Raw genomic sequence first — 20,018 nt, forward strand, 5'->3', positions numbered from 1 at the left:
CAAACTACTTCACCGTTACGGAAGGCTATGTTTCAAACAAACAGCTCTTGCACAGAGGAATGCTCAAAACTCTGCATTGAAAAAGCAATTACATACAATCATGCAATTATGTTATGAAAGTTTCCATTCTGTATGATTTTTTTCTAAAGCTCTGATTCCCCCCTTTGGAAATTAGCATGTCAGACTCACCAACTGTAAAAAGAAAGTACAGAAAATACCACATCAATAACAGATTCCTTTCCTGCCTTAAATTCCTTAGAACAAGAAGAAATGACCAGGTAGCGTTAACTCTAACTTACCGTACTTTCACAAGACTAGAAAACTCAAATGATTTTTTTTTTTTTAATTACAATCTGCATAGTAATCTTTTGGGTCAGCTCTGATGTATGAATCTGTGTCTATTTCATGGTCACATTATTGTATGGACTTTCAAAAAAAAATTTCTTTTATAGTGTAGAAGAATGAAGAGTTTGTGGTTTTTTAAATCTGGATTAAATAGTTCTTATTCTATTATATATTTCAGCAGTTGGAATAAGTTAGACTGAAAAAAATTACTATGACAGGGCAATGTTATCCAGTGAATTATAATGGGGTTTCTATATACATAAGCATAAGATATTCTCCCTTACTTTAAAACTTTTCATCACAATTCTGACCCAGTCTATAATTCAACTGCAGTAATATGGTTAAAACATAAAGCTCTAATTAATCATCTCAGGCCTCTCTCTTCATAGGAAATAATCAAGTATATTGAAAAAAAAGTAGAATTATTAAAATAATATCTAACTACAATGAACATAAAATAAGGCTACTAACCCAAAGCATGAACTGTTCCTCTATGCTTCTTTGAAATCTTGTTTGCCTTAACTGTATGTAGAGCATTTTCTTTGAACTGCAGCTCACAAAGTCTTTCAAGAAGAACTGTCATTTCTTCAGTGATGGTATCCAGATAAGTTTCGTTAATAAACTTCAGTGATGAAGAAGGATCAATAGTTCCACTGAGTATATACAAATCCTCTTTTATCATTGTGCACAATGTGGGTATGGAACTTTCATAACCATGAACCACCTTATCAAAATTTGTTTCACCACAACTAGATAAAATACAGTTCTGTAGAAGATCGCTAACCAGTTTATTCTGCATATTTTGATACTTCATTAAGACTTCTGATTCAGGATAAAGAAACAAAAGTTGCTGTATGCACTGAGTTTTAAACTTCATTTGTTGTTGTAAAGCATTAGTATTTGTTTCTTCTTGACTTTGCAGTCTATTTACTAAAAATCGTCGAAGATGCAATCTTACATCATCCCAGAGAGATTTCACATCCATAGTTGAATCATCCTCAATGGCATGAAGGGAAGATGTTAACTCAAAAGACGTCCCACTTGGAGTACAGGGAAATGAGACACCACACTGACTAGAGAGATCCAGAAGGAAGTGAAGTATCATTTCTTCTTGATTTTGCTGATTCTTCAGCAAGCTTTGCTAACAAAGGGAAATCAGACAGTATTTTAGAAATGTTTTGTTAAATCTGGTTCATAAAATGAACAGCTTTGTGCTAGAGTACCAATTGTTTACAATGCTCATTATCTTACCAGCAAATAAGAGACTCAAACAAACTGCTGTATAAACAACAAACATAACAAAGCCTGTTTTCCCATGGATTTATGCGCCAATCCATCCCCTCATCTACTGGCTCCAATAACGCACACTCCTCTTCCCATCTTTCTTACACCCTCAACCTCTTTTCTCAATCAATTCTAACCCACAATTCAAAGGAAAGCATTGGAAAGCTCATCAGGTAGCCTTGGCAGCCTGTTTGTTGTGGTCCACACACACATTTTTGAAAGAAAATGGTATGAAAAATTACTCAAGATTTACACAGATAATGACAGGTTTTGCTCATAAAACCCAGACAGGAATTTATAAAATGAAACATTGTTGCTTTCTGTGTTCTGGCTCAGCAGGCAACCATCAAAAAGGCCATTCTAAGGATAAAATAATCTTCCCTTAAAGAACTAAAATTGAAAACTTGTTAAGAATTGAACAGGCTTAGATCACACAGGGCAGAAGAATAAGAAGCTGTGTATCCTGTCAAACCAAGATGCAGACTGATACATTAACAATATAGCGACCTCTAAAAATATCTCAGCTATATGGGTTGGAGAAGAAGAAGGAAGCCAGTTAACAAAGCAGGTGAAACCACATGGATGCATGCGCTGTTCCTACTTCATCTGAGCCTGAAGAGCTCCCTCTTGGTCCAAGGCCAGGATCTCTGACCTTAGAGCTGCTTCAGGTTCAAGAGGCCATGCAGCAAATAGCAGGTCCTCTTGTCACAGCTCAATGCTTTCTACTTCGCCCAGAATGACACAAATCTAAAAAGCACTCTGCAGCTTTCCTTAATATATATGAGACAAATCATTTGCATGAACAAGGCGTGTCCAATATTTGAGTAGAAGACAACCCCAAAGTCCCATGGTCACTTGACACCAAAATCTCCTTCCTCTCTCAGAGAAAAAAGCTTGCCTGTTATAAACCTATTTCCCACATCCTCAACATTTTTCCTACGGCAGGTTGGCTTTGGCCACAGTCCTAAGCCCATCAACTTTTTATCTGTAAAGACCTGCTTTCGATCCTCCAGCTGCACTAGAGCAGACTACGGATTTCGCCATCACAGTCACAATAAAACTGAGTGAAATTGGTGGTACTCTTGATTTTCTAGGTTTCAGGAACCAGGCAGGCAAGCCTTAGGTGAATCAGGATCTAGAAGCCCTCTCACATGCTCCCCCACCTCTAATTGCTTCTCTCCAACAGAGAAAAGCATTGTGGCAAATCGCATAAGGGTAGTTCTTTCCACTTATGTCCTTCATCTGTGTCTCCCAGCTATGCTCTATCCTATAAAACAAGGCTGGTGAAGAAACTGTCGGCAACCTTCCACCTTCAGAACTAGTAATTTATTTAACCTACAGTATTTGAGGAAATGATTAGTTTTATTTCTTTTCCCATTTTGAAAGAGAGAGAAATAAATAAAATTTGAGTATGGTATTGCATAAATAAAATAATTTCCAAATATAACATGCTCAATTTTTCTACTGTAGCAAGCTTTTATCAATAGCTAATTTATAAAAATATAAAAAAAGACAAAATTTAGAACAAAAACTTCAGTGGGTTTTTTTTCCCCCCCTCATGCTTTTGAGTCACAAAAATTTTCAGTATCAGAACTGCTATTCTTTGTTCTGGATGATTCAAAACTGTTGCACTCTTACGGGAGAAAACAAGAGTTTAACCTTCCTTCGTATTGTCCTCTACTCTGGAGTGCTCCATGATGAAAATTTAAAAATAAGAGACTTGCACCACAGTAGCTAATTCTGAACAAAAGACAGAGAGCATGATTGCCTCCCATAAAGGAAAGTGTTAAAAATAATAGACTAGCTATTTTTCTTCCATTTTACATCTTTATTTCAGAATGCTTCCTATGAATTTTTTTACTTACAAGCAGGAAACACATGTGGAAGACAGAATAATAAAAGAAATTATCAGTCAAGTATCATCCTATAAAAGCATGTGTATGTGATAGAAATATCTGTAACTAGTTTAAATTTTAAACCATACATAGCAATATGCATATACATAAGGCTGATTTGATTTTCTTTTATTATCTACTGAAGTATTCTATAAAGTTTTGTGGCCTCAAAGTGAATGTGTCTCAGTGCGTAAACTTAAACCCTAATCACTAACCACTGTGTTGAAGAGTTGAGTCTCCACAGGTAGACTACTGGAGTTTAAAGGTTAATTTTTTTTATGAATCATGCTCAAATACTACATTCTGAAATGAACAAAACAAGAGAAGCTGTCAAAACAGCGAATGTAACTGATGCCTTTGGATGATGAATCCAGAATGTCTTCCAAGCAAATCCCTACTGCTGTTTTTTAAGGTTAAGCAGAAACATTTTTATTCATGAAAGCCAGTAAGAATCTAAGTATTGTTTCAAGCCCTTTGCAACTTAAACTAAATCATTAAAAATAGGGAGCTTGCAGATGCCATCTTAAGACTTAGTGTTACTCAGAAAACGAGCCCCTGAAGTGAACTTTGAAGCTCTGAAAACACAGCGTCATCAAGTCTCTTTGAACATTGCCTATATTGACATAGGCTTTTCTAGTTAAAAATTAACCTGCAAAAATACTTCAAAAGATGATGCCAAAACTATTCAAGAGAAAAAGATCCAAATTAGTATCCAAAGGTGTTAGAGAAGCATGAAAAGTTCTCTTATGAGCACAGAAAGTTAGTGACAATAATATACAGGAAAACATCTGCAGTCTACAAACTGGACTACTACCTATCATATCAATAAACAAATCCAGTAAGATGAAGATTTTGTTAAAAAAAAGATTTTGTCATTAGTTTAGCAGGAACAGAATTTAATGAAGATGTGTTCATGTACATATTCAGCTTTTAAATATTTAGAATTACAAAACAGAACACAGAATGACAAAAATTTCACATAATTAACATTTTCAGGCTTCATGAAGAACCTTTCAGTATTCCCATGAGAGTTCACAAATGCATGAGAATACCACACTAACAATAAACCTAAATACACCACCTCAGCCAAAGCACATACAGAATTTTGCACTATTTTTTTAATTGTTCCAGCAGCTTAAAAGATAAACAAAATCCCTAACAAAATAAACACACATAATAAGGGATAAGAATGAATAGGGATATTGTCCTGAAATAGAAGGAAGGTTACTATTATTGAAGATGTATTATATGAAACTTAATTAAAAGCTTGCAAATGAGAAATTAAGTCAACTGAGTAATTAGTTCAATGGATGGAGATACACATTTAAGAAAGGTCAGATCGTAATAATCTCATTAATGCTGAATATTATTGGAAATAGTTTACTGCAGACCTGTTTATGGAGCTAAAGATTATCTACTGCAAGTAAAACTTCTTACAGATGGATTGTTTATGCTAATATATATACACTTTTCATCTGTAGCCTCATCTACACAACAGGCTGGATTATCTAAGAAGCCATGAGCCTGGAAACAGCGATGTCCAAGTTCCTGAGCTCCACAGATGTTTTCCTGATAAGCTGTGCAGAATTGAGACTTTAAGGCTTCTCACGCTTTGCTGTCTGTCTAGCAGCCTGCCACAGAGCCACCCTCAAGGCTTAACTGGACTCTACAGCCCACAGCCAGACTGTCATGCAGTCAGTAAGCTCCTGGGAAGCTGAAGAGCTAGAAAGCACATTTTGTATAAGATATACCCGAAGTATTCCAGAGATGGGGACATTTTGATGTTTCCCAAACAAATGCTGCCATCTGGTGTTCAGGTATATGGCTTGAATAGACCTTGGAGAAGGAAGAAAGCAGGGAATGGACACAAGTAAGTCATCGTTGCCATGCCCTCTTCCGAGGGGGTTTAAGTAAGGATCTAACTGGACTAAGATGAATAACAAAAGACTTCATAATTCAGCATTTTCTGGGATTCTCTCATTTTGTCTAGATCAAGTATGACATGTAGCAGTCTCTGACACCCTTGAGTGGGGTGATTATTAACAGCAACATTCATACCAATCACCTGTGTCAGAAGGGGACAAAATCACTTCTTCACCACATGAACATTAAAGACCTGGTGTTTCTAGAGATGACTTCCTCATTTGGCACAGCTTAATATCCAGTGGATTCAAGGGTGACTGAAAGATCAACAACCAGTTTTAAAAGTTAAAAAACTGAGAGGTGATCTGATGAAGCTTGAGCTCTAGCCAGGAGACAGTCCCAAAGGAGAAAATATTCCACTTCTCCACAGCAGTTTCCTCTGCAAATACAGCCAATCTTAACCTAAAGGTGTTCATGTCCTACAACTAAACCATGACATGGAAGTGACAAAGAACAATCCACTGGATACTGTTTATTTGTTTTGATGCTCAGACAGATGTATGTCATATAAACACACATATACATAGTTTATATATAAACTTGCAGGCTGTCATTTACTGAGGTATCATCCTTCACTTCTCTAGCCAATTCAATTTTCCAGATTTCCATTTCCACATGTAAATTCTAAGGTTAACTTTTAATAAAAATTTTGGATAAAAATGCCTTCTAAAATGATGGATTTTTTCGTTGAAGTGAAATTTGATTTCTGGTTACATCTGATTGTACAACTTGCTAGGACAATGGATGTAGCTCCCACATTTCTAATTAGAAAAAGTAGATAGGAAGTTAATGCTTAAATAATGCATAAAGGACAAGAATCTGTATTAGGTAAGTTAAATTCATACTGATACAATTGAAGAACAAGCAGTAACAGCAACATCCTCAGTGTAGACAGTAACTTCGGATGTTTTTTACCAACATGTGTTTATAAAACAGTCCTAGCAGTACTGAACAGGTGGTAGTATCGTGAAAACATTTTGTCCCAAGTTTGTCTATTTAAGGCATGATCAAAAGGAAACATAATCCCCTGCTGCGGACATAAAAACAGTACTAAGCGTTATAATAAAATTTCTGAACTATCCTCACCACAGTGAAGATTGAAATGAGAAAACTAATTAACCTCAACCCCGCCGCCCCCCCCCCCCCCCCCCACACTCCTCACCAAACATTAAAGTCTTTAGTAAACAATTTTTACCAGGGTCCTAAGGAACTCCATCAGCTCTCCGCACTGTGTAGAAGAAGGTCTGAGAGAACTAAAATTGCATTTATTTAGCCACTGAAGGCAGTCAGTTGTGCTTTGCAGTATTTCATCAGCACATATTTCATTTACTTCTGATTGCAGGTCTTTAAGACACTGTTCTATGCTAAAAAAAAAACAAAAAGAAAAATCACAGGATTTTTTTCATGAGTTGGAGATAAAAGCATTTTATATATTCCATATTTTAAAAAGAAAAACTACTTCAAATTAATGTAACACTAGTTCTTCTTCTTCATAGATTAAATTACTCTCACAAAATAAGGCCTGAATTTGCAGGATTAACATTTAAATACAGCTGAGCAAGAGCAAAAATAAATTTCCTTCAGGCCAGACTGTACCATCCTCACTAAGAGTAAGTACTACCTCACTTCGCAAACAATGTTTTACTTTTTAATAAAGTAGTTAGTGAATAAGACATCATCCAACCTAAGATCTGGTCCTTGGTGCTTAATTAGCTAAAGCAAAAAATATAATCCCCTACCATATTCAAAGGTGAATGTGTCATTTTGCTCCTTTAGCAATCAGCAGTTGTTTTATAATACATAACATATATTAACGACTTCTTAAAGACCCATTGACATCACAGAAAATGCTGAGAAGAATTTTAGAGTCAGTTGTGCTGAGAAAGCAGATCTTTTCTTCCTTGTTTTTGTCATTAGAATATTTGAAAGAAAACAGAGTTTGTTTTCAAGGAGCTGATCCACTCCTTAACATCCATCTAGAACCATAATCCTGTTTATGAAATCAGGTGTGGCTGGTATGGTTATTACAGGGATTTCAGTTGCAAAAATCACAAGAACAACTGAAAATCCAAAATTATTTTATTTCTATTTGTGTGGACACTTACATGAAAACAAAAAAAAGAAAAATCCAGAAGCAATCTGTCTATATCTTTTCCTACAAAAACACCTTTTCAGTATTTCAGAACTACTTTTTTTTAAAAGCAATGCTTAATATTTTATATAGTTTGTTAGAAAAATAGTATTGACTAGATCTAGGCAGATCTAGGTTTAATACAAACAGAGCCAAGAATAAGACTGATGCCAGTGTCTGTTTATTGAAGTGCAAAGTGATTCTCACTACTATTTGAGTTTTATTTTGGAGTATATCAGTTAATCCATTTATGTTCTTACAGCTGATAAGGAATGCAAGGCTTAACACAGATTAAAATTTAGTTCTTTCTATCTCTGTAGAGTTACAGGATTAGATGAGACTCAGCTCTTTACAGGTATTTCAATGTCAGATACTTTTGATATATTAGTTTCTATTTTCATGACATCAGCCAAACTACAAACTTGCCTATTATACTGCCACTTGCCTCTCTGTTTTATAGAGATGAAGTACGGCTATTTTTCTTTAACTGCTCTCTAACATTTTCAAACTTGACTAGCTTTGGCAAAAGAAGACAAGAGAAGAAGATTAGAAAAGAGGACAGGAAGAGGAGAAAAGGAGAACAAGAGGAGAGGGAAGAAAAGAAACTGGGAAACAAAGGAAATCAAGTGTATTACAAGCTGTGACAAAAATACCAAATTAAAGACCTCCAGTTAAAAAAAAAAAAAAAAAGGATAACTTTTTTTTTAATTAGTGACCTTGAATAAAGTTTTTAATTTTTTTCTGCATAACTTTTCTGTGTGGAAAGATTAATTTTCCATGAAATGTCATCTTTTTGGAGGAGAATATTTTTATTAAGAATTTAATCTGCTTTGAATATGAAATTTAAAAAAAAAAATCTTAAACACTACTAACCCGTATCAATTTGTAATAAGAAATCAGTGATGAAAGGCCATTCTGCATATCACCCATTGACTACGCTTCATCATTTAATTCTGCCTGCAGTACTGTTTTCAGGATGTGGAAGAAGTATTTATCTGATTTTCTACTAGATTTTCTCCTTTATTGAGTGATTTGCATTTTATTCTTTTACAGATGTTATGCAATGTACCTTAAATTCCTACTAGCTGTCTCATTCTGATCAACAGCAATAAAGTAAATCAGTGTCATCCATACCTTTGGGAACTGAGTCTGTTAGTTTGAATTGACTTTTTACAAAACCAGTGGGGGAAAAAAAAAAGTAAATGATCACACTAAATTAAGTTCAGAGATAAACAGTAGTCTGCATTTTCCTTTTATTTTTAAGTTACCTACAACAAGCAGAAAAGAGAGAAGTATATTTTTTCCGTGAATGCTGTCAAGACTTTTAATCTATGATAGGTTTCGCTTTGTGCCTTTTGTTTCTTTAAAATACAGTACTAAATAATAACAAGCTGAATATCAAAACTGCATCAACTACAATTACAGAATCCAAGTACGATCATAAGAATGTAAGTGCAGAAGTGTAGCATTTTGAATGTCAGAAAAAAACCCATAAATTGTTTACAAAACTATGACTATACAACTTCTAAAAAAAAAGTCATCAAAACGAGTAGGTAATTTTGAACAACTTATTTACCCATATTTAATTGTATTCATTAAGAATTACGGGTATATTTGTTTTATGCTTAAAAGACATGAGGTAAACCATTCAAAGTGTATCTACTCTATCAAAATGAAGTCACCACATTTTACAGCTGCATTATCTTCAGAAACCAAATTCAGTAACTACAACTAATGCTAAAATACATAAAAACTTTTGAAACTTATGAATACATGGGTGGCCTGTAAAACAGTTCCATAAAATTGATGCAAAAGTCTTAAGACTTTCCTGAGCATGACTGGGTTCAAAATGAAGTGCACTGAAACAAGTATCTTCCCATCATCAAAGGACCTTATCAGGAGCACAAAGGACCTCCATGAAAAACAATCGCTCTCTGCCTGTGGCCCACTCAGGTTCCTGATAGGATAGCCCAGCCATGAATACCAATACTAAACTTGACAAAAGATTGGCATGTATCTTTTTAACTTGTGAAACCTGTTCTCAGGACTATGAAACTAAATGCCTTGTTCATACACCTTGACTCCTGGGACACTATCAAAGGCTTTTATTGTGGTGTGCTGATGAGCCTCATTCAATCATACCCAATAGACTACAGCATTGTGCATTGTAAAAGGGACTACTGTTGTTAGCCTGTGCCAATCTGCTTCAATTAAGAACCAGTTTTTACGCTCATCTTTGACACAGGAATCCGTGTGCAAGCCAATAAACTACAAGCTATGAATAGGCTACAGCCTTCTCAAGACCAGATATTTTGGTAATTTGTCCCAACACTGATAAGGGGATTAGGTGGATAAATTTCAGTGGCCCTCCCTGTAGGTACAAATCATGATAAGTCTGTTCATTTTATTTAATCCTTTTATTCCAATAAAGTAAACATTGAATTAGGACTAAAACTGTTTTTCATTGAAAAAAAATATTTTCATCCTATTTACTTACAGCATACTCTAGGTAAACATGGTCTCAAAAACATTGCTATTTCTTCTAAGATTTTTGTCAACACTTAGTATTACATGAACATGGTTAATTATAGATACTTATTCCTTTACATGAATTACATCATTAAATGAAATATTTAGCAATTTGGTTACCACTGAAAAAAAAACATTTTGGTGTGTATTATCTGAGTTTAGAAAGCAATCATTTTAAATAAAAGACTTCTACCAAATAGGATTAAAATTATTCTCACTATGTAGGCTAGTATGTAAAACTATAATTTCACATCAGTGTAGGGAGAACGAGACTTTGATTTCCTTTTTTAGAAAGGAAATTTGCTGAAGTTTTAAAAACTGTAAACAAAATATATAATTTTGATGTGAAAAATGTGCTTAATGTAGTTAATGAATTTTATTCTTAAAAGTACCAAAAGCCATATAAAGTGCTAAATTCCTTTTTTTCTCCCAAATAATCCTTTTTCATTAAGGTTTAACTGCAAATATATTTTAGTAAGTTCCTGTGTTGAACAAATTGAGGCATCAACCCAGATGATGTCAACTAACACTATACACATACGATGGGAGCGTAAGGTGTCTTAAAATCATGTCCAGTCAATGGAAAAATACAGTCATGTCTGTATGCAACCCTATCTAAATCAGGACTACAAGATCTGGAGCGCAACAGGGAATTCAGACATAGTTCAGTACTTAATGCTTTCTCCCTATTTACTATCATTAACTGGTTCTGTGCTCTATATGTAAGTTTTCTGAAACAATCTCTGAAACTCTAAACCTTAATGATAAGGTGAGGCATACAATTCCTATTTTAGGTGCTCAGGTACCAATGGTGAGACATTGCTGAACCTAACCAGGAGGTGCTTAATTCTTCTGTTGGAAATTAGCCTACTGGTACTCCATTAGAATAGCTGTTCCTGGTCAGATGGAAGGTCTCCATCTCTCTGACAGTGGTCATTAGGAGAAGCCAAAGAAGAATAAAAAAAACACAAGAAAAAAAAATGTTAAGATTTCTCAGAATATTTTCATTGTCTCTAGCAGTTTGTGACCCAAGGACTTAAATCAGATATTGTCCTCATATTTAACAGCCCTCAATTAATTTTTCTTCCACAGATAATTCCACTTTTCTTTGAAATGTTCAGACATAAACAGAAAAAAACAGTCACCAAACTACTAAGCAAGGAGTGGAATATAAAAGCTCAAAGAAAAAATTAACCTTTCTCTGTAGCAAAGAAATCTTATAGTTATGCTCATATGGATTTTTGTAAAATTGACCAATTTTTCAAGAAAGAAATCTGTAGTCCCACACAAAGAGTACCTTTAGCCTTTGTGGGGACATCAACACTTGCGGTTAGTACTACTGGTATACCATTATGCCAATGAAAATTATTTCACTGAAACAGCTTCTCCTTTTCACAGGTGAAGGTTTTTGGTTTTTTTTTACACACAAAGCAAAGTTCTGTTATGTTATCTGTGTCCACACTGGAGTGCTTTTCTGAAGTAGCATGTCAATACCATTGTGTAAGTATTCCCACTGTAGAGAGACAGTCTCAATTTGAGAACTCCTAGGTGCTTTTATTTATTAAGTTAATGACAGGTTTTAGGAATAACCTAATCATGTGGAGAGACTGCTTTCTAAGCAGCTGCATCAAGGGACAAACAGTTACAAACCAAGTACTATAATGGAACTGATAGTGTAAGCACTGTCATACTGATACAACATTATTTTGAAAAGCACAGTATCAAAATGAGGGTTGCTGTCTCCATATATCATTTTCCATTGCCTAAGATTACTATGAGTAAGTTGAAGGATGATCTTCTAACTCCTTTCAATTTCTAACAAGCACTGTTTCAATTTATTTCATATAGCATATGGAACAGCCATAAAATGACAATGAGATTGGTTAAATTAAACTGCTAAGCTATAAAGTAAAATTATCTTTAAACCTCATGTTACTTATGCTTAAATCCTCATATTCATGGAGATCTGCTTTTAGAATCAGAGTTTACATGTCTGTTATTAAGAACAGACAGTTTGGTTTAAAAATAATGAAATAATTGTTTCCACTGTTTTTTGAAGATAGAAGCACTAACATAATACTACTTTGTTATTATCATGTATATTCATTAATAAGCTTGACTGCTGAAGATACAGGGCATTTTATACAAAATCAGTCATATCATTTGGAAACCTGTGTATCAGAGGACCTGCTGTACACTTCGAGTAGTAAGAAATCTTTGAGAAAGACTTTTACCACTATAATTCCCACAGGCATTTTTCTTGTTACATGTGGAAACAAACATTTTGTTTTATTTCATGAAAGCTGACCTGCCGAAAAGGAAATATTAAGAAAATTTCCCATGATCTACAGGCAATTTCATGAGGTCATTGCTGGTGCCTCAGCACTACCATGTGTTAATAAACAGCAATTTAACCATAAATATAAATAACTTCTTTTCTAGTAACTTTTAAACTGCTAGATACAATCTAACTGAAAAAAAACCCATAAAGATTCATGCGAAGAATGTTTTGATAACTTTATCTTGAATAGAAACAAGAAGTTTTACCAAAAATGGCTATTTATCATCTTGCATGTTGCTGCAATGTTTATGATAACCTACAGTAACATTCATGGTACAATGTATCTCTTAGGATTTCTAAAATTCTGAAAAAAAATGAGGTTATTATAGTTCCAGGCCTATAATGTTTATGCTGTTCCATTCTAGTCTATCTGACCATCAGCTTATTCTTTCTGGCACGTCCATTTTCTTACTCTCATTAACTCGCATAAACAGATAAAATTCCTTTTTATATTTTATGTTCTTTACAATGCAGACCTCAACAGCAGAGGAGAAAGCTGGAAAGTAAAGCTGCTCCTGCTAATAACATAGGTTTTATTATCACCTCGTATTTGTGTGCATGTTAACTTTTTTTTCATAGTTTGACTATATTATTCTCTTATTCATATTTCGTATCTAAGTTCTATTCAAAGTAAAATAAGACCAATAAGAATGAAGTTAAACATTATTTTGTAAGCAGCAATACGAAACTGATGGAAAGACTGACTACAAAAACTTTACCTCTTTAGAAAAAACCTGTTAAGACAAATATATCTTGATACTTGTTTTTAAAACCAGCAATTCTTTAAAATATTACCCTGAACCTGAAAGTTACAGGCTTACTATAAAGCTAAAAGTCTTGAAAAAATTCACTTCCTCAAATTCTTCCTATTGTAATCTTGGACCTTAAGACGTAAAACAAAAATGCAGCCCCTGCTTCAAGGACTTTGCAAGCTACTTCATATCTCTAATTTAGCTACTTACAAAACATATCCACCGAATCTGTAAAGTAACTATACCACTGAAACCAGAAAGAAATAGAACATCATGACTTTGCTGCACCTCAGCAAGAGAAACTTACTCAACAGCTTAACCATATGAGAACCATCAGTTTAACTGAACCACTCTCTACCTTTAATTGCCAATCTTGTTTTAAAGACTTGAGATATTTCAGTCCACAAGATGTAAGCTGTGCATTGATAAGTTATTTCAGAAGGCTGGCAGTGAAACACGGGAGTCTTTCAACTCCATTCACCAAAACATGATAGTGAAAAATAATGGCTAAAAAAACATTCTCTCCTGTATCCTCATATGAAATGAAATGGAATATTTCACAATGCAGTCAAAGATTACAGCTCCTGTAGATGTACGTGGCAGCTAACCAACTACCTAAGATACTGACACAATTATAATCACTGCAGATTGGAGTTAAGAAACTGTGTGTCTGTTAAAATAGCCAATCTCTGAGAAACTCTGTGCTGCCCAGCTAGTAAGGTGATAAGCAACAACTATCCTGAACTCAGTGATAGTACACAAAGACAACACAGGCTGAATAGGAATAAAATTACATTCCTTTCTCATTTTAATTACTCATTCCTAGCAATTAATCTAGGGCAGTGGGTACACAGATACTATTTCGACAAAGAATTTAGTAATATTATTCTAATATCTTAACAGGTACTAAATTCTCAACTAAATACTATGTAATGCACTCATACAGCAAGCAGGTTACATTCACACAGAAGAGTCGAATTCTTTTTGAGAGCTGTGATAAATATGATGCCCAAGTAAAACTGATAAAATTACCAATTTTATTCCTCTACTATTAGCTCTAGTTTGAAATTCTAGCAAACACTCAACCACTACTGGGATTTTGGATGGAGATGCCAAGATTTTGCTAATTCTCTTGAATACCAAGGAAGTGAGGTGTAGCTGCTTCCTGGAAATTCCAGAGAGGAATAAGCCAAGATTTTCTTCAAAATAAAATAGAGAAAGATAACTCTTGCAGCACATCTCAGTTTAAAAACACGTGAGCCCTTGCACACTCTAATTCTGATACAGGAAAATGGAACGAGACAGCAGTGCTTAATACCCTGTTTGAAACTTCTCCATCCCTTCATTGTGAGGTATTGATAGTGGGAAGTATTTCTATGCAAATCAGCAAAGTTATAATCAACAACTGGAAAATGCCATACTAACATCCTTACTGACGTACTTGCCAGATAGTCCTATTATTTGCAAGTTAAGGATCTTGTTAGTTGTTCAAATAATGATTGCAATTTATATTGAACAGTTATGGGACAAGATGCAATGCTGTAAGCACTTATTAGTATTGACCTCACAGGAGCCCTTGAAAAAAGACCTTCATCAAAATCCCAGATGACTGAATTACTGTTAAACAGACAGAGGGTCAGGTTGAAGTTTATCAGATTGAAGTCAAATTAAGCCTTTCCGAAAAGCCTTACAAAGATATAGTCTCCAGTGTATTGTGCAGATACAATTATCAGTAAATAATTTTGTTGAATTTTGAGTAATTGTTCTGTTGAAGAAGACCTAGAATAGCCCACACTGTCCTACAGCCTCATGGAATTTATCACCACTTTATCTCCACTAAAAGGCAGCCAATCACTCACTGAAGAACTGATTGGCTTTTTTGATACACAAAAAAAATCAACTGCTGAAGAGATTTCATGCTTACAATCACATCCAAGTTATGCACTATCAGCTTGGTTTCAAGCCCTGTAACTTATTTTCTGCTTAGAAGTATTAAATATCAGCTGCAAATTTAGTTCTGTGGATTGCTCAAAAATTAACTCTTACTAATTCAGATTCTCCATATTAGGAAAAAAAAATCCAAAAAATCAGGTTTGATAAACAGTGTAAGTCAAAGCAAATGTGAGGGGAATGACTGAAGACAAGTGGCCATCCTGATGAAATTATGAATGCAACTTCACACTTTAGAATAACCTGAGACTATCACTGCATATAAAACTAGCCAGCAATGACAATGGTTTTGAGAGTTCATATTCACCTGCCTCTATAAACAGCTGTAAAAATAAAGTTAACATTCAAGTATAATAAGAGCGCTGTTATATGATAGTGAATGAATGAACCATTTACTCCCTTAAAACTTGCAAATGAAACAATTTCACACAGATGGCCTTTTTTTTTTTTTGTTACAGCACCAAATAGAATTGGTACAATACAAAAATACTGAAGGTAATTCAACTGCTGGGAAGCGTATCTGATTTGTCGTGTCACACAATTTTATAAAAGCTATTCAGTTGGAAGGCAATAAATGAGCATTCAAGTGATTTACACACTTTTGGATCATAATTTTTTACACAATGTTTTATTTTTTAAAATATATATATGCTGTATACTATTATGTTTATTCTCTGTGGTATAATAAAATCATAAATCTATCTGATGAAAAATGGATTGTATTCCAATTGTATCACTGTAGCACATAGAGCTGCTCTTATCATACCACTTACAAAGATCAATGGTAACTTGAAAATGATTTCATTCCATGCTACCTCTAATATATTAGCAATAAAAGGACTCTTTTTAATTTAAAAGTCACATCAGCTGCTGTCCATCTTCTTTTAAACTCCTCTCCATTTCTGAAACTGACATATTACAGGAGCAAAATATCAGTGGTAACTACAGGGCTACTTTCTGATTTTCCTTGTGAAAGTTAGTTTAAAAACTAGTGTCTATTCAGCAGAAATACAAAGCTTTTCACTGTAGCACAGAGCTGCTCTTATCATACCACTTACAAAGATCAATGGTAACTTGAAAATGATTTCATTCCATGCTACCTCTAATATATTAGCAATAAAAGGACTCTTTTTAATTTAAAAGTCACATCAGCTGCTGTCCATCTTCTTTTAAACTCCTCTCCATTTCTGAAACTGACATATTACAGGAGCAAAATATCAGTGGTAACTACAGGGCTACTTTCTGATTTTCCTTGTGAAAGTTAGTTTAAAAACTAGTGTCTATTCAGCAGAAATACAAAGCTTTTCCTGACATGCATTGCTGTGTACCACACCCTACTCCAATTTCCTGCTCTCCTTGGATATAATACCATTTGGATCTTACAAAACTTACAGCAAAGGGCCTTTCTAATTTGTATGTCCCTAAGATGGGGACAATCAGCCTTCTTAAAAGGGTACAAATAGTTCCACTGTGATGATGTTAATGTAAAAATGTAACATAAAATGTTAACTGATATAAAGTACCATCAAAAGGAACGAACAGCTGGCCTGCTTTCCCATAGCCAAAAGTTTTCTCAGCCAGCAGCATACATTTTACAGTCATTAAAAACAAAGAGTATTAAAGCATGCATTCCAAAGACTCATCTTGATAATAATTTTTCTAACTCTCAGGCTGGCTCTGCATAATGATGACAAAATCACTTTTATTTAGTAGTTGAAGAGGTGACAACACATCTGCCAAAAATGCTGATGCTGTTTTTTCCCAGATATATAAGAACATAGCAACTCAAAACATAAGTACCTGTAACTGTGTTATGACATCAACTAAACTCTACGTCTCTACATTTCACTGATGTCAACAGCTGAAAAATTGTAATATGAAATTGCACTATGCAGTGGTCCACAATAGCTTATTTCCCAGATCTTCACTATCATTGCTACCGTGGGATTATTACTATCGCAACTACATTTGTAAACACTAAGTTTTTAAATGAAAATGTTCAAAATGTGAGATATGAGTAATATAAATAAAAAGCCTGAAAAATGTCTCAGCCTGACATAAGCAATATAACAATAATTCAGAGATGACCGAAATCAGTTTTCAGTGAGACACAGCAATGGTTTATCTCCATTCTTCAGGAAGCTGTTTGGGAGCAAAGACCTCCAAAATGGAGGGTCAAAATGTGGGCTTCGTGAAAATTACACAATCTTAAAACAGATGTCACGAAGGGCATTCTTTGAAATCATACGACTCCGTAACGTGCACTGTTTTCCGAAGGCAAGCATTTTCAAAATTTCATACAAAAGTCTGCTATTTGCTATATCTCTGAATGTACACTTACTTTTCTAAAGGGGCAATTAGTTTATTTGCTTAAGAGCATCTTTCATAGAACCAAGTATTTTAAAGGTACTAAAGAGTTTAGCCAAAAAACCTGCCATCACTTTTCAAATAAGGCACAAACCCTTGAGCTGATTTTTTTTGTAGTCATGCAAAAAATACACATCAATAAAGAACTCTTTCAGTACTCCACTGTTTCTGTAGCATTGATATTTGAAAAACAGTATGTTACAAAGAAGTGGACAATGAAATATATTAAAAAACAAATTCTATTTAGAAAATCTTCTATTGCAGCATAACAGTTTTAACTGAAATAGGTAAAATAATGGCTTATATAAGAAAGATTATATATATTAACTTACTTGCTTTTTCTACTTCCATTAGAAATGCTTAAAGAACATACTGACTTCAAATTTTGCTTTTTTGTAAAATTCTGTAGCTCTTTTAGGGAATAAAAATTCTCGTAAAAAAATCTCATAGCTGTAGGAAATACAACTGTCATGGGAATACACATTTTCTTCCTCCACTATCACACCTACTGCAATAATTCCTAAGATTAAGATGATTCAACTGTTAAAAATACCATACAGAGAAATATTACAGCACAAAAATTATATGGCATTAAAAATTTGTTAAATGCTCAAGTGGTTAAAGTAAAATTACTACCAAAATAATTATCAGAATTTTAACCTACAACTAGAAAAGACGTATTTCTTCCTAAATGTAATGACTTTCACTAATATTTTGGATACAAATAAAATACTCTTTACCTAGAAGAGTTCTTCTTTATTTTTTCATCAAGATCACTAAGGACTTGTTGAAACTCCAATTCTCCAGGAAGGACATTTAACAAACAGTCTAAATTGGAAGAATCAAGAGAATACTCTCCTCCCCATTCCATTTTCAGAATCTGTAAAATAGATACAGACAAGTGGTTAAATAATGAAAAAAATCAGACTATACTTATCAAAATATACAACATTTTGTTCCTGGGAAATATGTAGATTAATAAGGGAAGTGTTTATGTAGGGAATTATAAAATCAGTGCTGATTAGTAAACCTTGTGCATGCTTCTGAGCAGAGTTCTACAGAGAGGGACGCCTGTAAAATAAAAGCAGACATAAATTTCATATCTTCTACTTTTTTGGTTTTAAAAAAATAAGTTCTTTTACCTTAAATCAGAGTAGTAGCTTTCTTAATTATTGTTTTTTTTAAGATTTAGAAAAGAAAATTCTCACTATTATAACTGGAAACTACAAAAATAAATAAATACATTAGAGGGTGTTGTGGTTTAACCCAGCAGGCAGCTAAACACCACAGAGCTGTTCGCTCACTTCCCCCCCTCCCCCATCAGTGGGATGGGGGAGAGAATCGGGGGAAAAAAAGTAAAATTTGTGGGTTGAGATACAGACAGTTTAATAGGACAGAAAAGGAAGGGAAAATAATAATAATGATAAAAGAATATACAAAATAAGTGATGCACAATGCAGTTGCTCACTACCTGCCGACCGATGCCCAGCCAGTTCCCGAGCAGCGGCCCCGTCCCGCCACTCCCCCCACTTTATATACTGAGCATGACGTCATATGGTACGGAATATCCCTGTGGCCAGTTTGGATCAGCTGTCCTGCCTGTGCCCCCTCCCAGCTTCTCGCTGGCACAGCATGATGAGCTGAAAAGTCCTTGACTGAGTGTAAGCACTGCTCAGCAACAACTAAAACATCGGTGTGTTATCAACATTGTTCTCACCCTAAATCCAAAACACAGCACTGTACCAGCTACTAGGAAGAAAATTAACTCTATCCCAGCTGAAACCAGGACAGAGGGTAAATTTACTTTCTGTGTGCTTATAATTTCTGTCCAAGGAGTAACTGCTTTCTGGAAATTAAGCACATCATTGCAAATAATTACAACATAAAAATCCAGACCAACACACTATAATGTGCCAGAAAACAAGTGTCATCTTGCTCTGTACACACTGTCCTCAACAAACACTTTGCCAAAACACAGGTCAAATCCATTGGCCTACTCAAACTAAGTCACTAAATCCCCGGAGCCTTTACACAGGAAGCAAAGCATTAGCAGAGTTATTTTTTCTGCTCTTTGTTTTCTCTGTTTTCTCTTTTTTGAGAAATAATGAAATTGATTTTATAATCAGTGATGACTTGCTACCAAAGTTAAAGAAAAAATTACATATAAAGTGGAAACTTCTCAATAACCAGTATATTTCATGTCTACTATTTAGTATTTAATACTACTGTTCATATTGCAGTAGCAACATGAGGGACAAATGTAACTATTCAGATGCACACAACATTTCAGCAACAAAATACAATTAATTAATCACAGAATCATAGAAGGGTTTGGGTTGGAAGGGACCTCTAAAGGTCATCTAGTCCAACCCCCCTGCCATCAGCAGGGACATCTTCCACTAGATCAGGTTGCTCAGAGCCCCGTCCAGCCCGACCTGGAATGTTTCCAGGGATGGGGCATCCACCACCTCTCTGGGCAACCTGGGCCAGTGCTTCACCAC

At 34.6% G+C, this 20,018-nt stretch overlaps 1 protein-coding gene across 1 annotated transcript in view; it reads right to left on the reverse strand.

Moving 5' to 3' along the window:
- Nucleotides 1–811: 811 nt before the first annotated feature.
- The window catches only part of KIAA0825 (KIAA0825 ortholog), a 69,873-nt gene continuing 50,666 nt past the window's right edge, over nucleotides 812–20,018 (reverse strand). The window contains exons 3-5 of the mRNA XM_009288277.2: nucleotides 18,258–18,397; nucleotides 6,643–6,811; nucleotides 812–1,486 (exon numbers count right to left, since the gene is read on the reverse strand). Of these exons, the coding sequence (XP_009286552.1) occupies nucleotides 812–1,486; nucleotides 6,643–6,811; nucleotides 18,258–18,388 (975 nt within the window). The 5' untranslated portion in view covers nucleotides 18,389–18,397. The remainder of the gene's footprint in view (nucleotides 1,487–6,642; nucleotides 6,812–18,257; nucleotides 18,398–20,018) is intronic.

The sequence above is a fragment of the Aptenodytes forsteri genome, unplaced genomic scaffold (assembly GCF_000699145.1).
Source record: "Aptenodytes forsteri isolate BGI_AS27 unplaced genomic scaffold, ASM69914v1 Scaffold41, whole genome shotgun sequence".
NCBI classification, from domain to species: Eukaryota; Metazoa; Chordata; class Aves; order Sphenisciformes; family Spheniscidae; genus Aptenodytes; species Aptenodytes forsteri.